This window comes from Somniosus microcephalus, chromosome 6, assembly GCF_052327205.1.
Source record: "Somniosus microcephalus isolate GS21.2 chromosome 6, FLI_Smic_1.0, whole genome shotgun sequence".
Lineage (NCBI taxonomy): Eukaryota > Metazoa > Chordata > Chondrichthyes > Squaliformes > Somniosidae > Somniosus > Somniosus microcephalus.
Window position 1 is genome coordinate 213,616,740 of NC_140992.1, and position 27,666 is coordinate 213,644,405.

Here is a 27,666-nt window from a genome sequence, read left to right on the forward strand (position 1 = left end):
CTGACCCTTTCTCCCACTTTCAGAATTCTCGTTCTACCTGGACCCCTCCCTCTGGCCTCTTACCCTCTCTAGATCTTTTCATTGAAAACTGTCAGCATGACATCGGCCGTCTCCATTTCTCTGCTCCCCTCACTCACTCCACCTACCTCCCATTGAACTTGCAGCACTCTGTTCTCTCAGATCCAACCCCGACATTGTCATTAAACCTGCTGACAAGGGTGGTGCTGTTGTTGTTTGGCGAACCGACCTCTACCTAGCAGAAGCTGAACGGCAACTCTCCGACACCTCCTCCTACCTCCGCCTGGACCATGACCCCACTACCGAACATCAATCCACCATTTGCAAGACTGTCACTGACCTCATCTCCTCTGGAGATCTTCCCCCCTACGGCCACCAACCTCATAGTTCCCCAATCCCGCACAGCCCGCTTCTACCTCCTTCCCAAGATCCACAAACAGGACTGCCCTGGTAGACCAATCATTTCAGCCTGTTATTGCCCCATGGAACTTATCTCTTCCTATCTCAACTCTATTTTCTCCTTGTCCAGTCTCTTCCCACCTACATTCGCGACTCTTCCGACACCCTCCGCCACTAACAGTTTCCAGTTTCCTGGCCCCAACCGCCTCCTTTTCACTATGGACGTACAACCCCTCTACAGCTCCATCCCCCACCAAGATGGCCTGAGGATGCTCCGCTTCTTCCTTGAACAGAGGCCCAACCAGTCCCCATCCGCCACCACCCTCCTCCGCCTGGCTGAACTTGTTCTCACATTGAACAACCTCTCCTTTGACTCCACTCACTTCCTCCAAATCAAAGGTGTTGCTATGGGAACCCGCACGGGTCCTAGCTATGCCTGCCTTTTCGTGGGATATGTGGAACACTCTTTGTTCCAGTCCTACTCGGGTCCCCTCCCTCACCTCTTTTTCCGGTACATTGATGACTGTATCGGTGCCGTTTCCTGCTCTCATCCTGAACTAGATAATTTCATTCACTTTGCTTCCAATTTCCACCCTTCCCTCACCTTCACATGGTCCATCTCCGACTCTTCCCTTCCTCGACTTCTCTGTCTCCATCGCTGGGGATAGGTTATTGACAAACATTCACTACAAGCCCTCTGACTCCCACAGCTACCTGGACTACACTTCCTCCCACCCCGCCTCCTGTAAGGACTCTATTCCATTCTCCCAGTTTCAACGTCTCTGCCGCATCTGCTCTGTCGATACCACCTTCCATACCAGTGGTTCCGACATGTCTTCCTTTTTCCTCAAACGAGGATTCCCCTCTACAGTGGTTGACACGGCCCTCGACCGTGTCCATTCCATCTCCCGCACTTCTGCCCTCACCCCTGCCCCTCCCTCCCGGAACCACGATAGTGTTCCCCTTGTCCTCACCTTTCACCCCACCAGCCTCCACATTCAAAGGATCATCCTCCGCCATTTCCACCACCAAACGCACCTTCCCCTCACCTCCCCTTTCAGCATTCCATAGGGACTGCTCCCTCCGCGACACCCTAGTCCACTCCTCTATCGCCCCCAACACCACTTCCCCTTTGCCCGGCACCTTCCCGTGCAAGCGCAGGAGATGCAACACATGCCCTTATACCTCCCCCCTTCCCACTGTCCAAGGCCCCAAACACCCCTTCCAGATGAAACAGCGATTTACTTGTACTTCTTGCAATTTAGTATACTGTATTCGCTGCTCACGATGTGGTCTCCTCTACACTGGGGAGACCAAACACAGATTGGGCGACCGTTTTGCAGAACACCTCTGTTCAGTCCATAAGGTGGACCCCCGAGCTTCCGGTCGCCTGTCACTTTAATTCACCGCTCCATTCCCACTCAGACCGCACCGTCCTCGGCCTCTCGCATTGTTCCACTGAAGCTCAGCGTAAGCTCGAGGAACAGCACCTCATCTTTCGATTAGGCACTTTACAGCCTTCTGGACTTAACATAGAGTTCAACAATTTCAGATCATAACCCCGGCCCCTGTCATGCTTTTGTTCTGTTCTTCTCCCCCACATGGCAGCTGTCTTTCATTCTGCCAGCGCAATTCACACTTCATCTAGAACCATCCTTTGTCTCTTAACCTGTCCCATTACCATCTCCTTTTGCCTCGAATATCTTTTAATGTGTCTTAACCTCTCCCGCCTTCTATCCTATCACAGACCTTCCCTTTTGTTCTTTCATCCCCTCCCCCCTTTCCCAGCCTCTTCACTTGCTTAAAAATCTGTTCCATTTCCTGCTTTTTTCCAGTTCTGACGAAAGGTCATTGACCTGAAACGTTAACTCTGTTTCTCTCTTCACAGATGCTGCCTGACCTGCTGAGTTTCTCCAGCATTTTCTGTTTTTATTCTTAAAGTGTTCAGTAGTTTTATTCAGTTTTCATTTTCCTTGCCAGCAATAGGCATCATGGCAGTCAGAACAGGAAAAATCTACAGCAAAGGGTTCTCAAAGAGCCAAACGTATTGGGAGTTCAGATAATAATGACCATAAATTACACACACTTGGCTCTTGCAGTGGTTTTTAATGGAAGAAAAGAAAAAGAAAGAAAATGGAAGGAAGAAAGAAAAAGATTTATACAGCACCTTTCACAACCTCAGCATGTCCCAAAGCGCTTTACAGCCAATGAAGTATTTTTCAAGTCCAGTCACTGTTGTAATATAGGGAAACGCAGCAGGCAATTTGCACACAGCAAGGTCCCATGAACAAGCAATGAGATAATGACCAGATAATGATCCGGATTTTGCTGGTGCCGTTCATTAGACTTGCACTTGCCCATAGACTTTCTATGAGGTTTTGCACAGCAAGTTACTGTCAGCCAAACATCCAAAAAGCAGTGCCATCTACAGGCATCTAGGACCTGTGTGAACAGGGCAAGCCACTGTCTATCTCCTTAAACAATCAGATTGAAGAATCGTTAATGAGCAGCGTAAAGTCTGAACCAGGAAGTGTAAGTTAGAATAATGAATTCAATGTCAAATCAGCTACAGAGAGCAAAATAGAGAGGGAAAGATTGGATTAAGAGAAAAAAGACAAAGAAAAGTATTAAAAAAGTTATTTATTTTTTAAAATCTCCCACAATAATTAAAAGCTCATGAAATGAGACTCCACACTTGTAAACGTTAATTTTCAGTGCCAGAGAGGTTGTTTGGCAGTAATGAAAACTTACCACACTGTTAAAGCATAGAAACATAGAAGATAGGAGCAGGAGACCACAATTCGGCCCCTCGAGCCTGCTCCGCCATTCAATGCGATCATGGCTGATCATCCAAATTCAGTACCCTGTCCCTACTTTCTCCCCATATTCCTTGATCCCCTTAGCCTTAAGAAATATATCTAACTCATTCTTGAATATATTTAATGAATTGGCCTCTACTGCCTTCTGTGGTAGAGAATTCCACAGGTTCACCAATCTCTGGGTGAAGAAATTCCTCCTCATCTCAGTCCTAAATGGCTTACCCCTTATCCTTAGACTGTGACCCCTGGTCCTGGACTCCCCCGCCATCGGGAACAGCCTTCCTGCATCTAGTCTGTCAAGTCCTGTTAGAATTTTATAAGTTTCAATGAGATCCCCTCTCATTCTTCTAAACTCGAGTGAATATAAGCCTAATCGACCCAATCTCTCTTCATACGTCATTCCTGCCATTCCAGGGATCAGTCTGGTGAATCTTCGCTGCACTCCCTCCATGGCAAGAACATCCTTCCTCAGATAAGGTGACCAAAACTGCACACAATACTGAAGGTGTGGTCTCACCAAGGCCCTGTACAACTGCAGCAAGACATCCTTGCTCCTGTACTCGAATCCTCTCGCTATGAAGGCCAGCATACCATTTGCCTTCTTAACCGCCTGCTGCACCTGCATGCTTACCTTCAGCGACTGGTGCACAAGGACACCCAGGTCTAGTTGCACTTCCCCTTTTCCCAATCTATTGCCGTTCAGATAATAATCTACCTTCCTGGTTTTGCCACCAAAGTGGATAACATCGCATTTATCCACATTATACTGCATCTGCCATATCGCCCAACCTGTCCAAATCGTACTGGAGTTTCTCTGCATCCTCCTCACAGCACACACGCCCACCCAGCTTTGTGTCGACTGCAAACTTGGAGATATTACGTCCAGATTATTAATATATATTGTGAATAACTGGGGTCCTAGCACCTATCCCTGCGGTACCCCACTAGTCACTGCCTGCCACTCGGAAAAAGACACGTTTATTCCAACTCTTTGCTTTCTGTCTGCCAACCAGTTTTCTATCCAAGTCAGTACCTTGCCCCCAATCCCATGTGCTTTAACTTTACATGCTAATCTCTTATGCGGGACCTTATCGAAAGCCTTCTGAAAGTCCAAATACACCACATCCACTGGTTCTCCCTTATCTATTCTACCAGTTACATCCTCAAAAAATTCCAATAGATTAGTCAAGCATGATTTACCTTTTGTAAATCCATGCTGACTTTGTCCGATGCTGTCACTGTTTTCCAAGTGCTCTGCTATTACATCTTTTATAATGGACTCTAGCATTTTCCCCACTACCGATGTCAGGCTTACCGTTCTATAATTCCCCGTTTTTTCTCTACCACCTTTTTTTTTTTAAAATAGTGGGGTAACATTAGCTACTCTCCAATCCATGGGAACTTTTCCAGAGTCTATAGAATTTTGGAAGAGGACCAGCAATGCATCTACTATTTCTAGGGCCACTTCCTTAAGTACCCTAGTGTTGAGTCTGTATGTCCCAGTTAGGTTTAGGATCAATCACTGGACACAGACAACAAGAATAACTTTTAACAGGTCTTTACTATTCGAAGGTCAGGGCTGAACTGCCCAGCAAATCCTTGCACAACACTTATATACCGGTGTGGTCACCACCGGTATTACAGTATACAGCAGCCAAGAGAAAGTAGTACATCTCTTAAGGTAGTTCTCTTAAGGTGGAACAGGTTACATACACCACAATCCTCCCTTTTTAGCTTAACAGTTATATCCCCATTTAACATAACATAACATATATATATATACACAACTTCATGCAAAACAGTTCAAAGATTCAGTCTCTGAGGAGGCCTCCTGATTCGAGTTGGATAACGCCTTTCAGGGGTCTCTGATTCTCGTTGCTGGGGTGACTCATCTAGTTGGTCTCGTATGGATTGGACATAATCATCAGGTACATTCACTTCTGAGGTAGATGCTTCAGGTTCACTAACTTCTTTCACTGTTGTCTCTGCCGTAACCATGGGTTCGACCCTTGTTCTCGATTCTACCAGTTGGTCAGCATGACGCTGTATTACATTTTCACCAATATCTACCGTGTACATCAGGGGTCCTTGTCTGGCCCGAATTGTTCCAGATTGCCATTTCTCGTTTTTATAGTCCCGGGCTAACACTGGTTGTCCTATTTCGAAACTCCGAGTGGTCTTGTTATTTATATGCTGGAACTGTTTGTTTTCAACTTCCCTCCGCACATTTGGTTTTAACAAGTCCAACCTGGACCGCAACCTCCTGTTGTAGAACATCATGGCAGGACTTTGGTTTGTCACTGCATGAGTGGCGTTTCGATATGCCAGTAGGAATTTGTCCACCTTGTGTTGTAGTGGATTCTGATCTTCGCTCATGGCCTTTATTGCTTTTTTAAACGTTTGTACAAATCTCTCGGCCAACCCGTTTGTAGCCGGATGATATGGGGCAGAGGTATAATGTTTCACCCCATTCTTCTTCAAGAATCCCTGGAATTCTTCTGACACGAACTGCGGCCCGTTGTCTGAACATTTTTGTTCTGGCAATCCATTTCTCGCAAATATCGTTCTTAACACCGCGATCGTCTTTTCCGAGGTAGTGGTAATCATCTTAATCACTTCTGGCCATTTAGAATGTGCGTCCACCGCAATTAAAAACATGGAGTCCATGAATGGACCAGCAAAGTCAATATGTACACATTGCCATGGGGTTGAAGGCCATTCGCATGGATGCAGCGGTGCAATCGGAGGTGCATTTTGCACTTTTTGGCACCCTGAGCAGCTTTTCGTCAGCTCCTCTATCTGTTGGTCGATACCCGGCCACCACACATAAGCCCTAGCAAGGCTTTTCATCTTGACTCCCCCCAGATGACCTTCATGCAGTTCCTTTAGAACTCTCTCTCTTAACTTAGGAGGAATAATCACCCTTGTTCCATACATCAATGTTCCTTGACAGACGGACAGCTGTTCTCGTCTTGCTGAGAATGCCGGTAACAGTGGATCACCATGTGCTGGCCATCCCTTCACTGTCACTTCGTAGACTCTGGACAGTGTCGGGTCGTTCCTGGTTTCTCTTTCAATACTTGCATTGGTGACTGGTAAACATTCGATGATGGCCGAGTGAAATAACTCAACAGGGTCAACCGTCGGTGCCTCCTCCTCTGTAGGTAGTGGCAGGCGCGACAGCCCATCAGCATTACCATGCTGCTTTGTACCTTTGAATTCTATCTGATATTGATGTGCCTCTAGGAAAAGGGACCATCTCTGGAGTCTCTGTGCTGTCATCACCGAAACACCCTTCTTAGGGTTAAAAATGGATACCAACGGCTGGTGGTCTGTCAGAAGCGTAAACTTTCGGCCCTGCAGGTAATGATTAAACTTCTTTACTCCCCACACAAGGCTGAGAGCCTCCCTATCTATCTGAGCATAATTGCGCTCAGCGGAGGTCAATGATCTGGATGCGAACGCAACTGGCCTCTCCTGGCCATTTGGCAACTTGTGTGAGAGTACTGCCCCAATACCATATGGAGAAGCATCACAAGCCAAACGAATAGGCAGCGTTGGGTTGAAGTGAGCCAACACTTCCTCTGAGGTGATCAATGCCTTGCTTTCGCGAAAGGCCCTCTTACAGTCCTCGCTCCACTTCCATGGTACTCCCTTCTGCAAAAGAGCGTTCAGCGGGTGCAGCACCGTGGATCAATTTGGCAGAAACTTATGGTAATAGTTAATCAACCCTAGGAACGACCTCAATTGGGATACATTATCCGGAGCGGGAGCCTTCACAACAGCTTCGATCTTGTCAGGAGACTTATGAAGCCCCTCCTGGTCAATGACATGACCACAGTACGAGATCCGCTTCCGAAAGAATTCACATTTCTGGCGATTAACTCGAAGACCATATTCTTTCAATCTGGTGAGCACCAGTTCCAAGTTTGCAAGGTGTTCCTCATCATCATCTCCTGTAATCAGAATATCGTCCAGGTAACATTGTGTACCTGGAATTCCCTGTAATACCTACTCCATGGCCCTCTGCCAAATTGCTGGAGCCGATGCCACTCCAAAAACCAGTCTATTATACCGGTACAAGCCTCTATGCATGTTGATCGTGAGATACTGGCGTGACCCTTCCTCAACTTCCATCTGTAAGTACGCCTGCGCCAGGTCTATCTTGGTGAAGTGTTTCCCGCCAGACAATGAAGCGAAGATATCCTCAATCCGTGGAAGCGGATACTGCACCGTGTGAAGCACCGGATTAACAGTGATCTTGAAATCTCCACAGATGCGAACCTTCCCCGGTTCCCCCGGCTTGTTGCTCGATGAACGCTTCATGACTGGGACAATGGGCATGGCCCACTCACTCCAGTCTACCTTAGACAGTACTCCTGAACGTTCTAGCCCTTCCAGCTCAGCTTCCACAGCAGGTCGTATTGCATAAGGTACCGGTCTGGCTTTGAAAAATTTCAGGTTTGCATGTTCTTCAATCTTGATGTTTGCCGTAATTCCTCTCAGTGTTCCCAGTCCTTGTTGGAACACCTCTTTAGCATCGTCCAATATTCTGGACAATCGTTTAGGTTTGACATCTTTTGTACCGGAATCTACCGTTAGTGCTTTTAAGGAATGCCAGTCCATATTTATTTTCCTAATCCACTCCCGTCCCAGTAGTGGTGGACCTCCTTCAAATAGCACATACAAGTCCATTCCTCGGCTTTCTTTGCCCTTGTGGACCACCTTTACCTCTATCTTCCCGATGGGGTATACTCTTTGCCCAGTGTATGTTTTCAATACAATCTCCGTATCCCGTAGGGGAATATGTGGGAATAACCTTTTGTAATCTTTCTTATTCATGACCGTCAATGCCGATCCAGTGTCCAATTCCATCTTCACTTGGACTCCTACTATCTGAAGTGTGACCCAAATTGTTTGGAGGTCTGCTTCCTTACCAACATTGTGTACTCTTAGACTACCCAGTTCATTACTGCTGGTGTCTGAATCTGACTTCTGTTCGTTCGAACTGTTCTCTGTCACCTTGTGTACCTTTCTGTACTTTTCCTGCGGTGACTTTTTGTTGCTGGTCTTCTTTCCTGACCGGCATACTTTAGCTATGTGACCAAGCCTGCCACATTTTCTGCATTCCTGATTTTTGAACCAGCACTGGTTCTGATCGTGTGTTGTCTTTCCACAACGATAACATTTTACTGTACTCAAGACCATTTGATTGGTACAGAGTTCCGGTGACCGTAGCTGCATTTCCGCAGTGCCTCTCGCTGCGGCTTCTTGCGATGCTGCAATAGTGACAGCTTTATCAAGCTTAAGATCATTCTCTTCAAGCAGTCGCTTTTGTGTTCCTTCTTTTAACAATCCACACAAATTTATCTCTCAGCGCATCTGCTAGCCCTGTCCCAAACTGACAGTACTTCGATAGCTTACGTAGTTCAATTAAAAATTCAGCGTTGCTTTCGTCTTTCAACTGCGTTCTTCTGTAAAATTTAAATTGTTCCGCTATCATCAGCGGCGTGGGGTTTAAATGATTTTTCAGGACAGTAACAATATTCGCGAAGGTCTGATCCGCCGGTTTATTTGGTGATAGAAGGTGCTTCAATAGCCCGTATGTCTTCGCCCCCATTGAGCTTAATAAGGTTAATGCTTTCTCATCATCTGGTACCTTATTTGCTTTACAATAAACTTCCAGGCGTTCTACATACGTGGTCCAATGTTCGACATCACTATCAAAGGTATTAATGCTCCCATGTTTAGGCATCCTTGCAAGTTTTTAAAATTTTTAAAGTTTTTTTTTATATAAATGGCGGCTTCCCGCGCTTGTCTTCTTCCCCCGCCTACTAAAATGGCGGCTTCCCGCGTTTGCCTTCTTCCCCCCGCTGGCTGCAATGGCGATTGCCTTGCTGCTGCCATTCTCGCCTCCCCAGCGGTTCTCACTCCCCAACGCTGCTTTGCCTTGCAGCCCGGTCCTTTACACTGGCTGCGTTTGAATTCTCCGCGGCTCTCGTGCCTTAAGCTTCTCAACTCCCCGACACTGCTTTGCCTCGCAGCCCGGTCCTGTACACCGGCTGCGTTTGAGTTCTCCGTGGCGCTCGAGCCTTAAGCTGCCCCAGTCGCTGCGCCTCTCGGCCTCGATTGCAGCCCGGCCCTTTCTACCAGCCGTGGTCGAGCTCTCCGCCCTTATTCCTCCGTTTTCCCTCCCCTACTCCACAGTCAACGCGGCCAACTTTCTGCTCGTGTCGCTGATCGGCTTACCCACCACCGTGGTAGATGGGATGATCACTGCCTGTCGCTGATGGAGGGCTTCGTGGTCAGAATTCTTTTTCTTTTTAACCTGGGTTCTCGATGCCTCCCGTGCGATGGTGCTCAGCAGGATGATGAGGGCGGATGCCTCTTCTCGACGCCCGTTTTGAGGACGAAGCTGCCTTGGATGTAAATTTGCCGCAGGGTAAGATCGGACTCGTCGCCACTGTTGAGTCTGTATGTCCCAGTTAGGTTTAGGATCAATCACTGGACACAGACAACAAGAATAACTTTTAACAGGTCTTTACTATTCGAAGGTCAGGGCTGAACTGCCCAGCAAATCCTTGCACAACACTTATATACCGGTGTGGTCACCACCGGTATTACAGTATTACAGTATACAGCAGCCAAGAGATAGTACGTCTCTTAAGGTAGTTCTCTTAAGGTGGAACAGGTTACATACACCACACCTAGGATGAAGATTATTTGGCCCTGGGGATTTATCGGCCTTCAATCCCGTCAAATTCCCTAACACCATTTCCCTACAAATATTGATTTCATTCAGTTCCTCCCTAAAATGCTACATAGACTGGAAAGGACAAGCCCTAACATTTTTGGGCACCTTTAGCCCGTTTCTACGAGGTAAATACAGGAACTTCACGGCGTTCAATGCATTTGAATGGCAAGTCAGATGGCGAGATGTCGTTTTCGGGAAGCTTAAGGAGGAACGTGTCATCTCAGACAGTCACTTCCTGATTTCCACGTTTAACTGCGCATGTGCGATGACCGACGTTTGTCTGATTTGCACGTAAATAATGGTGAGCACTGTTAGCCTAACCATTATTTTCACAGCAAAATCCAGCCCAATCTGTTTTAGTGATGTGGGTTGAGGGATAAATATTGTCTAGGACACCGAAGACAGCACCCTGTTCTCTTTCAAAACAGCGCCATGGAATCATTTAAAGAAAGAAAGACTTGCATTTAGATAGCACCTTTCATGACCACTGGATGTCCCAAAGTGCTTTACAGTCAATGAGTAATGTACGTCCAGCCAAGAAGGCAGACGGGGCCTCGGTTTCAGGTCCCATGCGAAAGATGGCACCTTGAACAGTGCAGCACTCCCTCAGCACTGCATTGCATGCCAACTTCGATTGTGTGCTTAAGTCTCTGGTGTGGGAGTTGACCCCCACAACTATCCGGTACCACCAAAGCCAAGGTTGACACTAGAGCCAAAGGATAGGATGTCCAACACTTCAATCATTGCTGACATAAAGATACCTGAAGCAGCCCACCTGGTCCACTGGAGATCACTGGTGCAACAGAAGTGGCGGGCTCGCCCCTCTTAGCTTCTTCTTCGAAGTCACAGGAGTCCGGTTTCTGTTGCTCGTGGGCTTCATCTTCCCTCCCTCTTTTACTTTTCCCTTTGATGAAAGTGATGATGAACCTGCCCCTCGACATCCTGCCTTCAAACTGACGCTGGAGCCGAACCGCACCTCAAACACGGGTGGAGCTCAAGCCCAACTTTTGAACCACACGCCGGCACTCTTCACCGTCCTCCATTATCTCGATTCTGTCAGTTATTCCCGGCCGCTCGACGTTAGTCACTCCCGTTACCAACCGGATAAAGGACCGAAAGTCCGGTCACCGCCTTTCTCTGAAGTGTCCATTACCTGCAGCGTCTCTGCTGGGGGAGGGTACGCATGCACGGCGTGCGGCAATTCCCCCCTGGGAGTTGTAGTCCGGGTTCCCGCCTTCCCCCCCCCTGGGCCCGCCGCAGCGGCAGCCGCCGGACTACATCTCCCAGAGTGCCGCGCGGCCACACCTGTGCTGAGCGCCGGTTGGCTGCGCTGCTCCAGGAGGGAAATTTAAAGTGTGAAACGGCATGTGATGCTAACTGTCAGTGTCAACAACTCCTCCAGCTCACTCAGGGCCTGTGTGGGGTCAGTCACCCCTCATATTACTACCACAACAAGACTATTTCACTGTGCTTGAAATTTAACATTTTAGGGCACCAAAATGTTTATGTACTGCTTTAGACATCTACAACAGCAACTTGTATTTATATAGCGCCTTTAACCTAGTAAAACGTCCCAAGTAGCTTCACAGGAGCGTTCTAAAACAAAGTTTGACACCGAGCCACATAAGGAGATTTTAGGGCAGAAAGAGGTAGGTTTTAAGAAGCATCTTGAAGGAGGAAAGAGAGGTTTAGGGAGGGAATTCCAGAGCTTAGGGATAGAGCTAAGGCACAGCCGTCAATGGTGGAGCGATTGAAATCGGGGATGCTCAAGAGGCTAGAATTAGAGGAGTGCATATATCTCGGAGGGTTGTAGTGCTGGAGGAGATTGCAGAGATAGGGAAGGGCGAGGCTATGAAAGGATTTGAAAACAAGGATGAAAATTTTAAAATCGAGGCATTGCTTAACCAGGAGCCAATGTAGATTGCCAAGCTACTTAAAAATTGTTAAAAGACAAAGTAAGTGAACATTGCAATCCTGATGCTGTTTTGCTAACTAATAAATACTATCTGTTATTATTCACAGTTCCTTCATACATTTTTTAAAAATTGATCCTTCCACTCATAACTGGTTCTTGAATTTCACTGTTTGCATCTGCCAGTTTTATAGGGGTATTGTGGTCTGGTACATTCCTTTCCAAAGAAGATCATCAAAGTTTCAGAGCTCCCATATATTGATCAGAATTTTTCTGTAAATGTTACTTTTCCCCTGTCTTTGTTTCAGTTGTGTGCAAAGAACATAAAATGCACCAAGAAAAAAGAGGCTAGAAATAATTAGACCATTTTCATATCTGTTTAACGTCCATATGCATAAACATTTTTTTCATTCTAAGAGTGAATGTTAAAATATATTGGCCTGGAATTTGCAGTCAGTGGTGAAGCAAAGGCGTTCGCTGCTGGCCCCGAAGTAAGCTTCGCACAAAGCTCTTGCGATCTCTGTGTCGAGAAATTCGGGTTTTCCGATGTGTAATTCAAATCAACGGAGTATAGCGGGGATCCAATAGTGCGAGCTGCTGTGACGACAACTAGCTGTCTAAGCAGCCAATCAAACGCAAAATTCTCACAGACAGCGAACAAGGAAGTGAGTAAGCTCTTAAAATTCTAACTTTTTTAAAATGTTAGAGAGCAAAACAAAGATTGGTGCTCTCATGGGGAACAGACAAACCTGAAATAAAGATGAATTAAAATTTTTTTTAAAGTTTCTTAAAATTTTTAATTTTTATTAAAATTGATAAATTTGACACTGCACAAAATTAAAATTAGTTTTTGAGGGCCATAACCTTTGTTTAGCAGTCAATACGCTGTTAAAACCCCAGTTACACCTAATCCCTTTTAGCAGAGAATTTAACAGCATAATTACTGTGGAAGAGCCAATATTTTTGTCAGTTTCCCTGATTTGAGAGATTTCAATGATTGCCAGCTCTGTGGGGGTGGCGGAGGGGGTGGGGGGGCACAGTGCAGCCTGTGGAGGAGCAGTGAATGACAGACCGCAACTTCAGGATTTCCGCATTAGGCTGCGCATTAGACTTCCACTGCCATTAAGATGCATCCCTGACCCCAGCTGCCATTAAGATGCATCCCTGACCCCAGCTGCCATTAAGATGCATCCCTGACCCCAGCTGCCATTAAGATGCATCCCTGACCCCAGCTGCCATTACCACATTATAGGTGGTCTCCACTGGGGGTTCCAGCTGGACTCGTGGAGTGTGGGGCGGAGGCGGTGCAGAGTTTTGCCTCTAATCAAACCAGGATATTTAAAACAAAATCACAATCTCCTTGGTGTGAGCAACTTTATTGTCTTTGTCACTGAGGAAAATTGAAAGCCACTTCACCACCATACAATTCATGATGCCTGTGACTAAGGGCTTCATTTTGCCGGCGCTCAGAGGGCGGGTTTGGAGGCGGGTCTGCTGTCAAAATAGCGAAGATTGACAGCGGGTAGGAAACCCGCTGTCAACCCGCTTCCATGCGAGTCTCCCAGGTGCCGGGTCTGTCTGCGCAGAACTGACCCGACACCAAGCGGTGTGGGAGACAATTTAGATCATTAAATGGCGTGTTAACAGCCACTTTAATGCTATTTTGAGCCTACCTTGTAATTTTACGTGCTCCCCCATAGGTTACCAGCTGCTTGGGGAACCCGCCAGCTCACCCTGTCGTGAGTTGAGTCTGCTTTGATTTATCTGATAACCTGACAGCTGCAGAAGTGGTATAAAGGATACCATGTTGCTGATGTTCAATTTCAGAGTTCAGAAACTGCTAGTTACTGCATTTGTAAGACGTATAGAGATTTCTTTAGCTTGCAAGTGTTTAGAGCCAACTCTATATCCAGTGGCACCTCATTGGAACAACCTTTCTCACCATTGACAGATCGCTTCTGTCATCTCAGCTGCAGCTGCCATCTATTGCAGCAACATTGATGCCCTTGAAAAAATCACACCTTGGTCCTCTGAATCCTTCCACGATCAACCCCAACACCAACATCACCAGGCACACCAACATCACCAACAACAACACCAACCTTCTCCGCCATCACCTGATGCTGCACAGGACACAGGGCATCAGCCCCTGAAAACATTGCTGCCCAGGTGGCCAGCGATGGCATCACCATGGCCAGATTTACTTCACTTGATGCTGTAAATCCTGGCTGCCACATGATGCGTTAGGTTTACACCACCCCACACCAGCGCCATAAAGCATCCCTATAATGTCCAAGCCATTCCTTTCACATTCATCACTATAGCGGGGTGGGGGAAGTTATGTCTCAACATTCACTGGAACTCACGAAGACACTTTTCAAGGTGCACACAGATCTGTCCAATAAGTTGAAATGTTGAAAATATAGATTTCAATGTTTGACAACACATTAACAGAAACTTCACATGAACATTGGCTAAACCTCTCAAGTGCCTACACTTGTGTGTTCTTAGTTGGTATGCTTGGAGTAGGAAGAGGGTGAGTGTGCGGGGTGGCTAGTGAGATGGGGAAGTGATAATGTAGATAGAGAGGGATGGGTGGAGGTGCAAGGTATGTTGGTGTGAGTAAGGATGTGTAGGAGTAGGCTATAGAAGGCAGAGTGATGGGCATGTGATGAGTGGCACAGCAGGATGAGGTTGAGTGTGACTTTGCAGTAACGTTTCGTGATCTACTGAAATCATTGAAAAGTTAGCGCCACTGCAGCCTGGTCCTCCTGACGACACCCCTGCTTGTGTCCTCCTGTGCAATGTGCAACCAGACTGTGTTGATCTCCTGGGGAGGTCTCTTCCGCCCATTGGAAGGGAAGAGAACCTCCCTGCGTGCTATGACTCCCTCCAAAAGCATATGAAGGGAGTCATGGGAGAGCCTGGGTGCAGCCGTGCACCTTTGTGCAGTGCTTGTCAGTGTTTGCAGCACCTCAATGCTGCAGAACACTGACAGCACAATTGTCAAAGTCAATGTGGCCATGGTCCCTTTAAGGAAAACGGCTGATACTGCGTCATCAAATGATGTCATCAGACCCGCTTCCTGTTAATTGGCCAGGAACCCCGCAGGGCGGGCTTAACAAGGCCAATCTACGGAAAATCATTTTTAGAGAGTGGCTACAGACGGGAGCAGGACCGGAATCCGCCAACCAGCTCTCCCACCGCCATCCCACCTCCGCAGGGAAAATCCAGGCCTAAAAGTCATCTCTTTCATCTCAACAACAACTTGCATTTATATAGCACCTTTAACGTAGCAAAACGTCCCAAGGTGCTTGTTGTGAAGATGCAAATAGATGGGAAGTATATCTCCATAATTTGCTTCTGCTTTCTATATGTCTGCCCATGTATACTTAGAGAGCAGTCAAGATCTGGAACGCTCTACCTGAAAATGTGGTGGAAGCTGATTCCATAAGTAATTTGAAAAGAGAGTTTGACAGGTACTTGAGGCTGGGGAACTTACAGGGTTACGGAAAAAAGTGAGGCTGTGGGACTAAATACGGCTGCTCTTTCAAAGAGCCAGCGCAGGCACGATGGGCCAAATGGCCTCCTTCTGTGCTGTAAGTTTCTATGATTCCAAAAATGGGTAGGTGTGTTGTATACCACCAGCCTTAGGCTCTGGGAAATCAGGGCATGGAAAATATGGGCAGATCTGGTCCAGAGTTTTTTTGCCTCTGCCAGGAGATTACATGGCTGAGTGGGGGAGGGGGAGGGCGTTGGGAAGTGTTTAGTCATGATGCTCCAGGCATCATAAGCGCGAAGTAAGCTTGATGGGCCAGCTGTTCTTTTCCTGCCCGTCATTTTCATATATTCGTGTGTAACAATTTTCCACTGCTGCCGGGCTCAGTTTCACCATAAAAATCAGTGGAGGGAGGACTGGAAATCCTGACTAACATTTCTAGGGAACTAGGACTGAAGATGCCTGATATGGTCTTTCTGTAATTAATCTTAGTTGTGCAAAATGTTGTCTAATGACATTTGTAGAGCTTCTGCAATATTAAAAAAAGTGGGATTCTGATGAAAAGTACACATTCAAAACTTTGTAACCTATCTTTTCTCTTTATTGATGTTGACTGACCTGCTGTGTATTTCCTGTATTTTCTGTTTTTATTTCATGAACTATGTTGTAACATAAAACAGATTGGAAAATATACATAGGTCTGACGGCAAGAAATTACTCCTAGTTTTTGAATTTTCTTTTTATTCGTTTATGGGATGTGAGCGTCGCTGGCAAGGCCAGCATTTATTGCCCATCCCTAATTGCCCTTGAGAAGGTGGTGATGAGCCGCCTTCTTAAACCGCTGCAGTCTGTGTGGTGAAGGTACTCTCACAGTACTGTTAGGGAGGGAGTTCAAGGATTTTGACCCAGCGACGATGAAGGATCAGCGATATACTTCTAAGTCAGGATGGTGTGTGACTTGGAGGGGTACTTGGAGGTGGTGGTGTGCCCGTGCACCTGCTGCCCTTGTCCTTCTAGGTGGAAGAGGTCCGCGGGTTTGGGAGGTGCTGCCGAAGAAGCCTTGGCGAGTTGCTGCAGTGCATCTTGTAGATGGTACACACTGCAGCCACAGTACGCCGGTGGTGGAGGGAGTGAATGTTTAAGGTGGTGGATGGGGTGCCAATCAAGCGGGCTGCTTTGTCCTGGATGGAATCGAGCTTCTTGAGTGTTGTTGGAGCTGCACTCATCCAGGCAAGTGCAGAGTATTCCATCACACTCCTGACTTGTGCCTTGTAGATGGTGGAAAGGTTTTGGGGAGTCAGGAGTTGAGACACTCACCGCAGAATACCTAGCCTCTGACCTGCTCTTGTTGCCACAGTATTTATGTGGCTGGTCCAGTTAAGTTTCTGGTCAATGGTGACCCCCAGGATGTTGATGGTGGGGGATTCAGCTGTGGTAATACCGTTGAATTCAAGGGGAGGTGGTTAGACTCTCGCTTGTTGGAGATAGACATTGCCTGGCACTTCTGTGGCGTGAATGTTACCTGCCACTTATCAGCCCAAGCCTGAACGTCGTCCAGGTCTTGTTGCATGCAGGCATGGACTGCTTCATTACCTGAGGAGTTGTGAATGGTGCTGAACACTGTGCAGTCATCAGCGAACATCCCCATTTCTGACCTTATTTGGAGGGAACATCATTGATGAAACAGCTAAAGATGGTTGGACCTAGGACACTGCCCTGAGGAACACCTGCTGCGATGTCTTGGGGCTGTGATGATTGACCTTCAACCACCACAACCATCTTCCTTTGTGCTAGGTATGACTCCAGCCAGTGGAGCATTTCCCCCCCGATTCCCATTGACTTCAGTTTTACTATGGCTCCTTCATGCCGCACTCAGTCAAATGCTGCCTTGATGTCAAGGGCAGTCACTCTCACCTCACCTCTGGAATTCAGCTCCTTTGTCCATGTTTGGGCTCCACCATCATTGAGGATGGGGATATTCATGGAGCCTCCTCCTCCCATTAGTTGTTTAATGGTCCACCACCATTCACGACTGGATGTAGCAAGACTGTAGAGCTTTGATCTGATCCGTTGATTGTGGGATCGCTTAGCCCTGTCTATAGCATGCTCCCTCCGCTTTTTAGCATGCATGTAGTCCTGTGTTGCAGCTTCCCCAGGTTGGCGCCTCATTTTTAGGATGCCTGGTGCTGCTCCTGGCATGCTCTTCTACACTCCTTATTGAACCAGGGTTGGTCCCCTGGCTTGATGGTAATGGCAGAGTGAGGGATATGCCGGGCCATGAGGTTGCAGATTGTGGTGGAATTCAATTCTGCTGCTGCTGATGGCCCACAGCGCCTCATGGATGCCCAGTTTTGAGGTGCTAGATCTGTTCTGAATCTATCCCACTTAGCACGGTGGTAGTGCCACACATGATGGAGGGTGTCCTCAGTGTGAAGACGGGACTTCGTCTCCACAATGACTGTGTGGTGGTCACTGCTACCAGTACTGTCATGGACGGATGCATCTGCGACAGGTAAATTGGTGAGGACGAGGTCAAGTAGGTTTTTCCCTCGTGTTGGCTCTCTCACCATCTGTCGCAGGCCCAGTCTGGCAGCTATGTCCTTCAGGACTCGGCCAGCTCGGTCAGTAGTGGTGCTACCGAGCCACTCTTGGTGATGGACATTGAAGTCCCCCACCCAGAGTACATTCTGTGCCCTTGCTACTCTCAGTGCTTCTTCCAAGTGGTGTTCAACATGGAGGAGTACTGATTCATCAGCTGAGGGAGGGTGGTAGGTGGTAATCAGCAGGAGATTTCCTTGCCCATGTTTGACCTGAAGCCATGAGGCTTCATGGGGTCCGGAGTCAATGTTGAGGACTCCCAGGGCCACTCCTTCCTGACTGTATACCACTGTGCCACCATCCCTGGTGGGTCTGTCCTGCCGGTGGGACAGGACATACCCAGGGATGGTGATGGAGGAGCTTGGGATATTGGCTGAAAGTTATGATTCTGTGAGCATGACTATGTCAGGCTGTTGCTTGGCTAGTCTGTGGGATAGCTCTCCCAATTTTGGCACAAATCCCCAGATGTTGATGAGGAGGACTTTGCAGGATCGACTGGGCTGGGTGTGCCGTTGCCGGGTCCGTAGTCGGTGCCGAGGTCAATGCCTGGTTGTCCGTATGGTTTCATTCTTTTTATTGTTTTTCGTAGCGGTTTGGTACAACTGAGTGGCTTGCTAGGCCATTTCAGAGGGCATTTAAGAGTCAACCATATTGCTGTGGGTCTGGAGTCACATATAGGCCAGAACAGGTGAATATGTTCATTATATCACCAATTGTGATATAATGAACATATTTGGACAACCTAGTGGTACAGAGAAATGTTCCATTTGTGAATTATGCCTCAGAACATAATGGTGGGTTCAAGGGAACTTCAGGAATTTAATTCCATACGTTGTGAATTCCTGATCTTAGCTGGGCCATCAAGGGAAGGCTAGGCATTTTCACTCATGCAAAGAGGGAAAGGTAATGGTGAACCAATCTGAATATTCACACACACTCTGTAATGACGGTTATAGAGAGGCATCGGGAGAGATTCATGAGTAAGTTGCCTTCGTAGCTTTTTAATTGAAAGATTGTGAACCACAAGGTATGGTTTCAAAAGGGAGAAAAAAATAAGTTAACAATTGTTGGAAGGGAAACAGGTCGGCTTACAGCATCTGGAAGTTCAGTATTCTTAAGATCTGTTTTATTTCTGCTGCTGTGCTTAAAATTAGTACTTTTTCAGGCACTGTAATGTCTGTTGATTTCTTTTCTTAGTGTAAAAACAGTACAGTATTCCAATAAATTGTTGGCAAGAAGGCACAGGACCACCAGAGGGCGCCATATACTTACCTTTCATTTGCTTGTACTGTACTTGGGTTGGAAACGAATGAAATACTTTTCTAACTTACTGGATAGGAACATGTATATTACAAAAATTACTTTCACCACTTGAGGGCATAAACTTCTGTTCTTCAACTTATTTTCTCTCCACCTTTTTTCGTGATTTCCCTGAGCCATGCACCAACTATGACCAAGAGCTAGGTGGGCAACCTGAATCCAAGCTTTGCCAATGCCACTCTGAGCCAGGTACTCAGAAGTGCACAAGAGTGATCCATTAGCAACTCTAACTTTAATTTCCCTCCCTTGTAGGATAATGCCAGGCCCTGCTTGGTACGTCTGCTGATTTTATATTGTCATTCATTTAGTTTGGATTCTGGGAGAGAAGCATCTCTGACCTGACCGCCCCCTTTCATTTACACTATAAAATCCTAGCAGTGCAATTGTAGATCCACGGGTCTATGATTCCACCACCTGGATAAGGGAGGCAGATAGTAGTGTAAGTGTAAGAACATAAGAATTAGGAGTAGAAGTAGGCCATACAACCCCTTGAGCCTGCTCCGCCATTCAATAAGATCATGGCTGATCTTCGACCTCAACTCCACTTTCCTGCCCAATCTCCATATCCCTTAATTCCCTTGGAGTCCAAAAATCTATCTATCTCAGCCTTGGATATACTCAACGACTGAGCACCCACAGCCCTCTGGGGTAGAGAATTCCAAAGATTCACAACCCTCTGTGTAGTGTCCGAGTATCAATAATACACGGACTGCAGGAGAACAATAATAACAGGTATTTACTGAACAGAGGGTAACTCTTTTGTTTGTACCCAAAAAAAACCCAAATTGGACTGTAAACAAAAGTTCAACTAAAACTTAACAAATCAAATTAAAATTTGGTTTTCCGTGTTGATGATGCACTCCAGTCCCCGTGGCACCCACCGGTCATGGAAATACTCAAGCGCACCGGCGGACACCGCATGCTCCATCTCCAGGGCCACTCGGGCGCGAACATGGCCGCGGAAGAGAGGCAGGCACTCCGGCTGGGCGACCCCCTCGACCGCCCGCTGCCTGGACCAATTGATGGCTCTTTTAGCCAGGCCCAGGAGCAGGCCCACAAGGAGGTCCTCCAACCTGTCCGCTCCCCTCCGCACCGGGTGACCGTAGATCAAGAGCGTGGGACTGAAGTGCAACCAAAAATCGAGGAGCAGCCCCTTCAAGTAGTGAAAGAGGTGCTGCAACCTCTCACATTCCATACAAACGTGAAACACGGACTCCTCCAGGCCGCAAAAAATGCAGGCGGCCTGGGAGTCCGTAAACCTACTTAAAACCTTATTGCACGGGACCGCTCCGTGCAACACCCTCCAGGCCAAGTCCCCGATGGAACAAGGGAGGACTCCCGCATAGAGAGCCCTCCATTGGGGACCTCCGCCACTGCCAGTCGGCAAGACGCCACGCCAAGGCGTGTCCGGACGGTAGACGAAGATGGCAAAGTGGAGAGTGTGCAGGAGCAGCCCGTACAGGAAACCCCTCCGCGCGGAATGAAAAGGCACGGAGGGTATTTCCTCAAGACGGCTCAAGTTGTGAGGTGCCGGTTCCCGAGGGGAGTTTCGGGGCCGGGCGCCGATGAGGAATTCCGTCCGAACGGGGGTAAGCTCGGACGGGATCGCCCCACGTGCTTGAGCCGCCTCGATACACCTAGTGGAGTCGGGGCCCAGTGCCGCTTTCACCGATTCAATGGCTTCGACCGCGAGCCGGACGTTGGCCCAGGACAGGCGCCGCGCCAGCTCCTCCGGCGCCATCCAGCCCACTCCTCCGCCATCGAGCAGGTCCCCGACTCTGGTCACCTTGCCAGGCACAGCCCTGCCCTCCGCCAGCCGCCCGAACCCGCGGTCGTGGAGGTGCGGATTCCTGAGCAGCGGCTCCCGAAGGAGAGCAGCCGCTCCTGACGGGGGAGAGCTCCGCCTGGAAGCGACGTAGTTCCAAACCCATAGTGGTTCCTGGTAGAAGACAGGCAGCTCCCGTAGGCCGGCATGCCTGCCGCCCACTTTCGCAAACAGGAGCTGCGTGTCGTAATTGAGGCTGTGCAGCTGGCGGAAGAAAAACGTCGCCAGCGCACACCATCTCGGAGGATTCTCGACGTACAGGTATCTCTGCAGCATCTGAAGATGGAAAGTCGCAGCCTGAGTGCAAAGGCACACCAGCGCCTGACCGCCCTCCCTAAGCGGGAGACACAGAACCGCGGCAGAGACCCAGTGCTTCCTTTTGTCCCAGAAGAAGTCGATGAGCTTCTTCTGCATCTTGGCGACAAACGCAGGGGGAGGGATCAAAGTGACCAACCGGTACCACAACATGGCGGCCACCAGCTGGTTTATGACCAGCGCTCGACCCCTGTAGGACAACACTCGGAGCAGTCCTGTCCAGCATCCTAGGCGAGCGGTGACTTTGGCCTCTAGCTCTTGCCAGTTCGCCGGCCAGGCGTCCTCGGCAGGGCTACGGTAGACTCCCAAATAGAGGAGGTGCGTGGTGCTCCAGGCGAAAGGCCTGAACTCCTCCGGCAGGGAGTCCACCCGCCACTGACCCACCAGGAGTCCGGAACATTTCTCCCAGTTGATCTTGGCGGAGGATGCGTCCGAGTAAATCTGCTGGCATTACCGCATCCTCCGCAAGTCAGCGGGATCCGTGGCCGTGAGGAGCACGTCATGGGCGTAAGCCGAGAGGACCACCTCCACGCCCGGCCCTTGCAGAGCCAGTCCCGTCAACCTCTTCCGCAAGAGGCGCAGGACTGGCTCCACGCAAACGGCGTATAACTGACCGGACATGGGGCATCCCTGACGCACCCCTCTCCCGAAGCAAAGGTGCGCCGTCAAGGACCCGTTAACTTTAATCAGACACTCCGCGGCGGCGTACAGAAGTCGGATCCGGGTGACGAAATGCGTCCCGAACCCGAATGCGCGCAGAGTCCCGAAGAGATACTCGTGATCCACCCTGTCGAACGCCTTCTCCTAATCCAGGGAAAGGAAGGCGACCGACAGACCAGCTCTCTGGGAGTGGTGGACCAGGTCCCGGACCAGATGGATGTTATCGTGGATGGTCCGGCCCGGGACCGTGTAGGACTGGTCGGGGTGGATCATGTGGGCCAGCACGGTGCGAAGGCGAGCAGACATGGCCCTGGCAAAGATTTTATAGTCCGTGCTGAGGAGGGAGACCGGGCGCCAAGATCGGGGAGATCGCCCTTCTTAGGCAGCAGGACAATGACTGCCCTGCGCCAAGAGAGGGGCATCTCCCCGGTCGCCAAACTTTCCCCCAGGACCCGCGCGTAGTCGCCCCCCCAAGACGTCCCAGAACGCCCTGTGGAACTCCACGGTCAGCCCGTCCAGCCCCGGGGACTTTCCCCTAGAGAGCTGGCGGAGGGCGCCGGTCAGCTCCGCCAGGCTTAGCGGAGCGTCCAATTTTTCGGCGCCCTCCAGGCTGACCTTCAGCAGGTCCTCCCACAAAACTCTGCGCACATCCTCGCTGGACGGATCCGGAGAGAACAGAGCCCCGTAATAGGCACGGGTCTCCGCGCTGATTCCCTCCGGATCCGAGACCAGAGATCCGTTGTCGGCCAGCAGCCCCAAGAGCTGCTTACGGAACCCCCGTCTTTTTTCCAGCGAGTAGAAGGGGGAGGCGCGGTCCAGGTCCCGCAGGAGCTGGATCCGCGACCTCACGTACGCGCCTCGGGACCCGACGAGCTGCAGGTCCTTCAGCGCGCCCTTCTTCTCTTCATACACATTCCGCAGGGCCGGGTCCTCGACGACCTGACTGAGACGGGACTCCAGGTCGAGCACCTCCTTCTCCAACCGCCCGACCCAGGCCTCCCGCCTCTTGGTCGACCCCTTCGCGTACTCCTGACAGAAGAGACGGACGTGAGCCTTGTCCACGTCCCACCATAGCCTCAAGGAGGGGAAGCCCCCCCGCTTCCTTCTCCAGTCGGCCCAGAACCGACGAAACGAATCCCGGAACCGCGCGTCCTCCAGCAGCAGGTTGTTAAAATGCCGGTACGCGGACACCCGCCGCGCGCGCAGCGGAGCGAGCTCCGCCCACACCAGGTGGTGGTCCGTGCACGGCACCGGCCGCATGGAAGCCGCCGGAACACAGGAGACGTATGCCCAGGAAATGTAAAGGCGGTCGATTCTGGACCTTCCTCCCCCAGACCTTACGCGAGTGAAGGCGCTGGAGTCGGGGTGGAGATTTCGCGAGACGTCCACCAAGTCGAAGGACCCGACCAGTTCCCTCAACTTCTCCATCGCCGCCGGGCCTCGCAGGGGACCCAAACGGTCCCTCGCCTCAAGGGTGCAGTTAAAATCCCCCCCGAGGATGGTGCACTCGCCCACGTCGACGGAGTCCAAAAGAGCGGACACTTCTTCGAAGAAGCGCACCTGCTGCGCACCGGTCTGAGGGGCATACACATTCACTAGATGGAGTGGCACGCCCCCCAGGTGAACAGTGACCTGGAGCAAGCGGCCCGGCACATGCTCCTTGCCCCCCAAGATCTCTGGCTGAAAATGCGGGGCCAGCATGATAGCCACCCCGCTGGAATTGTTGGAGAGGTGACTCATGCTGACCCCTCCTTGCCACTCCAGGAGCCACGTGGCATCGTCTCCCGGAACGGTGTGGGTTTCTTGCAGGAAGCACACCGCATACTTCCCGTCCCGAAGGACCGAGAAGTTGTTGAATCTGCGGCGCGCCTCCCTGCTGCCATTGATGTTGAGGCTGGCTATGGTTATCTTCATGTCAGAAGCATAGTGCAACCTCTACCTACACCTAACGGGGGGAGGGAGCGCAGCCGCTGGTCAGCCGCCACTTCCTCAGCAGCCCAGTGAGGAACGTTCTGAGCCGACGCAGCTCGAGCGGGTTCACGCCCTCGTCCGCGCCCATGATTATCATGGCAGCGCGGACGGACACGATGAGCAGCACCAGCTGCGACCACCTGTCGAGGGCCAGCCGGGCCTTATTGTGCCGACCCAGTCACGTGGCCATAAAGTCCCGGAGTTCCCTTACGGGAATGAGGGGAGACTCGGCGAAGGGGCACGAGGTCATCCATCGCCTCGTCGGCGATAGAGTCCAACTCGTCCTCCGCGCCCATCACCGAGTCCCCGTCCTCCTCCGGGGGGTCGCCACCAGCGGCCGACCCATCCGTCGCGCAGTGCGCAGTGAACGGCTCGGCCGCACCAGCCGGCCCGGCCTCTGCCCGGATCCCACCCCCAGGATCGGCGGCAGAGGATTCCTCCCTGGGCTCCTCTAGGGGCCCTGGGCCAGAAGACGGCGGTGGTTCAGAGCTCCCCTCCGCCCCAGACGCCGGAACGACCGGAGAAACCGGAGAGAGAACAATTCCCAGCTCCTCCAGTACGTCCGGCACCAGAGACGCAGCCAGGGGGCCATCCTCCTCCCCGCCACCAACCTCCGACCCAGCGGATGGGGTGTTTTGAATTAAAACCTCTACCAGGTCGAGCAGACCCTGGGAGATGTCCGGGTCGCATTGGGCGAGCTCATTTTCCTCGAGCTCGCCCGACTCGGCGAGGGGTAACGGCACCGATAAAATGTCAATGTCTGCCGCAGGTTGTTCCACGACCCCCCCCCACGGGCCGGGTCTCGTCCCCATCCCCGGGAGGCACGCGCCGGACAGACACATCTGCCTCAGCCTCCCGAGAGACAGGCGACCCCTGCCGATCGCTGGTGATGATGACAGCGGGGGGGGGGTGCAGTACCCGCGGCGGGCGACGACTCCCCCTGCTAGGAGGGCCCTTCCTCCTCCCGGTCCTCCTCCTCTTCCAGGGGGTCGCGCCTTCTTTTTAGCATGGAGGGAGCGAGGGAGACCTCCATGTCTGCACAGGCCTCCTCCTCAGCTCCCTCCGGCGGAGCAGGTTTGTCGGGTTCCTCGGGCCCGAGCCCAGCCGCAGGTATTGGCGTTTCCGCAACGGCGGTTGTGACCACAGGCTCGGGCACGGGGCCCCTCCCACTCACGTCTGCCCCGATTAACTCCGCGAGGAGCGCGGGTGTAAGGGGCTCAAGGGGCAAGGGCTGGCCCTCCACGGGGGGACCCGCCCTAAGGTGTTTTGATTTTTTCCGCGCCTTCTTTTCGGCCGGACGCGCTCCCTCCCCCCCGCCGGAGGCCTTGGTGGCATCGGCCCTCGACGTCAACCGCGCATCAGATGTTCCCGACGCGCGGGCAGATCCGGGGGGAGGAGCGGCGGCGCCGCCAGCCTCGGCTGCACGAGATGATCCAGCGGCCTTGGAGGCGGGGCAGTTTTTCCTGATGTGCCCCACCTCCTTGCAGGCGTGGCACCGCATACCGTCCGACGTCCAAAAGACGCGATAGGCGGTCCCCTCGTGGAGGACGACGAATGCCCCGTCGGTGTCCTCCTCCCACGCCAGCTGGATAAACAGCTGGCACCGGAAGGAGAAGACGTGGCAAAGGCTGGCCTCCCGGAAGCCGAGCGGGATGGGCGTGATCACCGACCTCACCTCCCCAAGTTGGCGCAAATGTGGGAGGAGGAGCTCACCAGGAACATAGGGCGGAACGTTAGCGATGACAATTCTCTGCGCGGTGTCCTCGAGAGGATCCACCGGCAGGAAGGTCCCGCCCACGGTGAGCCCCTTGGCGATGGCCAGGGACACCGCCCGCTCCGACCCCAGGAAGAACACAGCCTTCCCATACATTTTTGAGGCCGCGACAATGGCTGAGGGGCCGACAACCCCAGCCATGGCTTTAACGCAGGCCTCAATGGTCATAGTGGGGTGAGTGTAGCTCTTCACCCCAAGCTTTTTTGTCATGAGTTTAAATGGTGACGGGGCAGCAGAAGCAGCGGGAGCAGCTGTGGCTGTGGCTGCCACTCCCGCATAAGTCCTGGCTGGCCCCGCCACCGGTGAAGATGCAGTCGCCATTCTGGGGTGTTTTCTAAAAAGGGCTACACTCACCCCAAGTCACAGGCCTGAAGGTGTTAATTGTGGCCTCAGGTATTTTTTGGTCCTCAATTGAGCAGAGGAAGCTGTTTAAATTGAAGGCACACCTCTCCCCTTATTGATTGAAATTGGGAGAGGGGGCTTCTCCCCTCTGCTCAATAGGCAATTAATAAATAAAGATGAAATGAGGTGCCTCAGAGAGAGAGAGGCAGAGAAAGACAAAGAGAGAGAGAGAGGGGGGGTGGGAAGGAGAGAGGCCGCAAAGGCAGGGTCGCCACTCAGGATGGTGGGTGGGTGGGTGTCGGCAGGGGTGCACTCTCCGATGAAAAAGTAAAGTCTTTGAAGGTGGTCTTCTAGCAGGGGCAGAAGATGTCTTCACCTGGGAAAGCTGGAGATGTCCCAGGCTCAGTCCCACACCAGGTCTTAACGATGTATTAACTTGGCTGTTCACCTAGGCAGCTCCAGCTATCCCAGGTCAGGCAATAGGAAGGGGTGCTTAATTAGTGGTGTGTGTGGCCTAGTGTTTTAAAGGAGCCACACACACACACACACACCCCCTGATGATCCGGCCCTTTTTTCTTCTTTTCTCCCCCTACCTAAAATACAAAGTCTTTGGGAGAGTGCACCAAATAACACCCACCTGAAAGATGATGTTGTTCTTCCCTCCTTCCAAACAGTTGGTGGTTGTTGGTTGTTTCTCTCCCCTCTCTCCTGGAATGGAGGCCAATTTGGGGAGGCAGTAATGGGAAAGGCCTCTCCCCTGGTTGGTGTTGTTGCTGGCCTCCTTTCTCCTTCTCCTCCTCTGTCCTCTCTCTCCAGGCACCTCAGTTGATGTTATGATGATGGTGGAGTTGGTGGTGGTGGTGGTCCAGCGTTCTCCTCCTCTTCCTGGTCAGGGGACCACCACTTTAGTCCACTCTCCACTCTCCTAGTCTGGCTGCTCCTTCTCCTTCTGCTTGCTGCTGCACAGCCAGCAATGCTGTGAATGAGGTACTGAACAGAGGGGACTCTTTTTGTTTGGACCCAAAAAAACAAAACAATTGGACTGTAAATAAACAAAAGTTCAACTAAAACTTAACAAATCAAATTAAAATTTGGTTTTCCGGGTTGATAGTGCACTCCAGTCCCCGCGGCGCCCACCGGTCACGGAAATACTCAAGCGCACCGGCGGACACCACATGCTCCATCTCCAGGGCCACCCAGAGGCAGGCAATCCAGCTGGATGACCCCCGCGACCGCCCGCTGCCTGGACCAATTGATGGCTCTTTTAGCCAGGCCCAGGAGCAGGCCCACAAGGAGGTCCTCCAACCTGTCCGCTCCCCTCCGCACTGGGTGACCGTAGATCAAGAGCGTGGGACTGAAGTGCAACCAAAAATCGAGGAGCAGCCCCTTCAAGTAGTGAAAGAGGGGCTGCAACCTCTCACACTCCATATAAACGTGAAACACGGATTCCTCCAGGCCGC

The 27,666-nt window shown here is 50.8% G+C and overlaps 1 protein-coding gene across 2 annotated transcripts in view; it reads right to left on the bottom strand.

Moving 5' to 3' along the window:
* slc12a4 (solute carrier family 12 member 4) overlaps positions 1-11,232 on the bottom strand; it is a 184,102-nt gene extending 172,870 nt beyond the window's left edge. Inside the window, exon 1 of one of the 2 annotated variants that reach the window (XM_085991376.1) lies at positions 10,766-11,232. In XM_085991376.1, coding sequence (XP_085847502.1) covers positions 10,766-10,931 — 166 coding nt within the window. In that variant the 5' untranslated portion in view covers positions 10,932-11,232. The remainder of the gene's footprint in view (positions 1-10,765) is intronic. The other variant, XM_085991377.1, reaches the window with a different exon arrangement.
* Between the last annotated feature and the right edge of the window lie 16,434 nt (positions 11,233-27,666).